The 3,199-nt window shown below is 39.4% G+C and overlaps 1 protein-coding gene across 1 annotated transcript in view; it reads right to left on the bottom strand.

Moving 5' to 3' along the window:
• Positions 1-2,523, bottom strand: part of slc2a1b (solute carrier family 2 member 1b) — a 25,258-nt gene extending 22,735 nt beyond the window's left edge. The window contains exon 1 of the mRNA XM_035661772.1: positions 2,366-2,523. Coding sequence (XP_035517665.1) covers positions 2,366-2,523 — 158 coding nt within the window. The remainder of the gene's footprint in view (positions 1-2,365) is intronic.
• Positions 2,524-3,199: the final 676 nt, after the last annotated feature.

Raw genomic sequence — 3,199 nt, 5'->3', positions numbered from 1 at the left:
TGACGTTACAGAGACTATGTCCATATTTTATACAGTCTATGGGTGAGGTGAGACAGACCCAAAACAGTAAAGTTGTGGGCTATAAAACCAGGCAATGAGCTGAAAGATTATATAAAGCTAAAAAAAAGCCTCCTTCAAAGTTGGATGATAATTATCTTTAAGTTTGTAACTACACTTTGTCATTACCCCTAATGCCCGGAAGCTCTGCTCACTGCAGGCTGGTACTTGTTGACCTCCCGTGCACCTGACAGCACCTCTACTGAAACCATGGCCTAATTTTCACTTGAGTCAACTGGCAGCTCAAATTCTCCTTTTCACAATGAGAGCCCAGGACTCAGTCTGTGCCCTCATGCACGTAGGCTCCCCTGCAATGTTATTCTCACAAGCCAGTGTCCATCACCGGCCTTTGTGTCGTTAATACTCTTTTCAGAACAAGTCTGCAGTGGTTTCTCACAGTTTTCTTTCAGTCACTTTTCAATAAATCCTCCATATCTATCTGCTGTAAAAAAAAAAAAAAGAAAAAAGGGTGAGCTACACCCAATTAAATCTGAGGTATTCTGATACAGTTTTTTTTTCTTTGGGGCGTGTGTTCGAAAGTATTTTCTTGTGCCTTAAACATGATTGGCAACTCCTCCTTGAGGTGCCGCAAGTCGCTCTCCCAAAGAGCAAACTGATGACACATCATCATTAATCGTTGTGCTTGCCAGCTTTTTTATTCATGAAAAAACAGTCCTTTTGTTTCGTTTACACTTTTTTCATTTAACTTGGTAAAAAAAACTTGACTGACAAAAAAAAATGCATAGAGATCACTGGAGGACAGTTTAATTTCATTCTCTGGCTATATGTGTCAGTAAGCATTGATGTGGTGGTGGAGTTATTTAAACTACAAAGGGTACTCATTTTAAGGTTGCAGTGACTAATGCATATTTGCAATATTACTATCTATCTATCTATCTATTATCAGCGACAAATGGACAAATTGTGGTTTATTCCTTATTCCTTGATTTTGTACTTTTATCTTTGCATAATAATGGACCTTACTTCCGATACTGACCCTATTTGACCACCAACCAGTTATTGAAAATGTACAAAGATAAGGAATTAAGTCTATGAGAGGAAATGCGACAATAGGATGTTTGTTACAGCATCCACCTGTTTGACACACTTTGCATCTTTGCTGGAGCTTTTCCGTAAACCGAACATGCAGACGTAATACAGACACTCCCAAGAGCCTGGGCTTTTCAAAAAAGGAGATTTGTTTCCTGTTCTGCATAACCTGGGTTGTGGTCACTGCACAACACAAGCATCAAAGGCCTTCTTTTATCATGGGGTCATAACAGTACATCACTGGTGACTGTTGTTCCTGATGCTGCTGTTTAAGAACATGTGGTTTTAAAACGCAAGAGTCGATTTGCCTTAGTGGCCTGAGTTTATTTAAATCAGCAATAAAATATGTAGCAGATTCAAGTTGTAAGCTTGATGGGTCAAGTAAATGTAAAAAAATTTAATATATATATAATATAACAATGTTTTTTGCCATCAAAGGAGATTAAAACAATTTCAACTATACATTTTCAAATATTCCAAAAAAATAATATATATACATACCCAGACATAAATGTTACTATTAATACACATTGTTGCTTTAAAGACAGAAATATATGTATAATATGCAAATATCTTGATAAAAGCTGACATATAACTTTATGAAGTTAGCAAACAGTTACCTATTTACATATTGGGCAGACATGGAGCAACACTGGCCCTCATTTGGAGACATATGTCTACCTGAGTAGTCCAAAATGTACTCTCCCTTTAACTATCTTTTGGCCCTGATAGAAATATCTGACTTTTCAGTTGCTAAATGCTCCACTGTGTTCAGCTAGTTGCCAAGAGCTAGCTAGCAGTGTCCAGTGGGTTTTCAGAGCTTTTTCCTTGAAAACAGCTTCCTGCTGCATTAGAAAATGACCCTGAAGAGAGCAATCAGAGTGGTTAAGCGGTTCACTAAACCAAAACAATTAACTAAGAGCTGCAGAAACTGTCCGTGTAGCTAAAGGAAACAGTACTGACAATTCTCTTTGGGTTCATCACAAAGAGCGACCCCCTTCACGTACAAGTTGTCATTTGATCCATTGTCACAAAAAAATATTAATTATAGCAGCTTTAAATCATACAACAACATATCATACGGGGGTTACTATGATTTGCTTTAAAGCCTTTGTCACAGATGCATGGCTTCCAGTATGGCTGTATGGAAGCCTTGTAACGAAGCAGTGACCTTCCTGTGGACCTTGATTTTTGTCACTACTGAAGAGTTACTGACTTGGCCCCTTGATTGAAAGTTTTCCCTTGGCTCATCACTTACATGACTGGTAGGCCAAGGCCGTAGTCCGATCTGTCATTCGTATTGTAATTGGCCAACAGGATCTCATGGCAGTCCTTCCACTGCTGGCCGTTAAAATAATGAGAGATGTCCACGCTCTGAATGGGGTTGTACAGGGTGACCATTTCTCTCTGGGGCATAGCTTACAAAACCATGGAAACAGCAAATCCAAAGAAATGCACTCTGGGACAAAGGGAATAAACCAAAGAGGACCTCTTTTAGCCATGCTAACTGCATGGCTCTGTGGATGGCAATGTCAGTTGGCTGGGCTACTGTGAAACTGGACCTGCAGGACAATGCCAACAAGTCTAAAATTGGGACATCTGTTTGGTTAATCTCTGTTGTATCAGTAGGAATTGATAGTCTAGACTGTATGTTGAAATATTCAATCTGTCACTGTTAAAAAGATAAACCTATCCACTGTGTTGTCACATACCTCTTAGGCAACACAATAGTCTATATCTACAGCCAACCAAGTTTAGGGCTTTCTACTGGATTAACCTTTACAAAGTGCATTCCACTACAGCCTCTGTAGGGGCGTTAACATTCCCACACTGTCAAGGCAACCATGCTGATATTAAGCAGGTAAAAAATTACCATATTAAACATCATAGTTTAGAATATTAGCATGCTAACATTTGCTAATTACATTAAAAGATTTGGAAGATTTGACTTGGGGGGGGGGGGGGGGGGGCATTTTATTTCTTTATTACCTAGCCATCAGCAGGGAAATGGGATGCTCTCAGAGCCTAGGCGCTAAGGCACCTGAAACATCCCTGGTTTAACTACAGCCTCGACCACTCTGGTTGCATGTTG

The sequence above is a fragment of the Morone saxatilis genome, unplaced genomic scaffold, assembly GCF_004916995.1.
Source record: "Morone saxatilis isolate NCDOM2014 unplaced genomic scaffold, NCSU_SB_2.0 Contig18, whole genome shotgun sequence".
NCBI classification, from domain to species: Eukaryota; Metazoa; Chordata; class Actinopteri; family Moronidae; genus Morone; species Morone saxatilis.
Note: the sequence above shows the minus strand (reverse complement) of the source record. Positions and strands in the feature narration are given on the sequence as shown.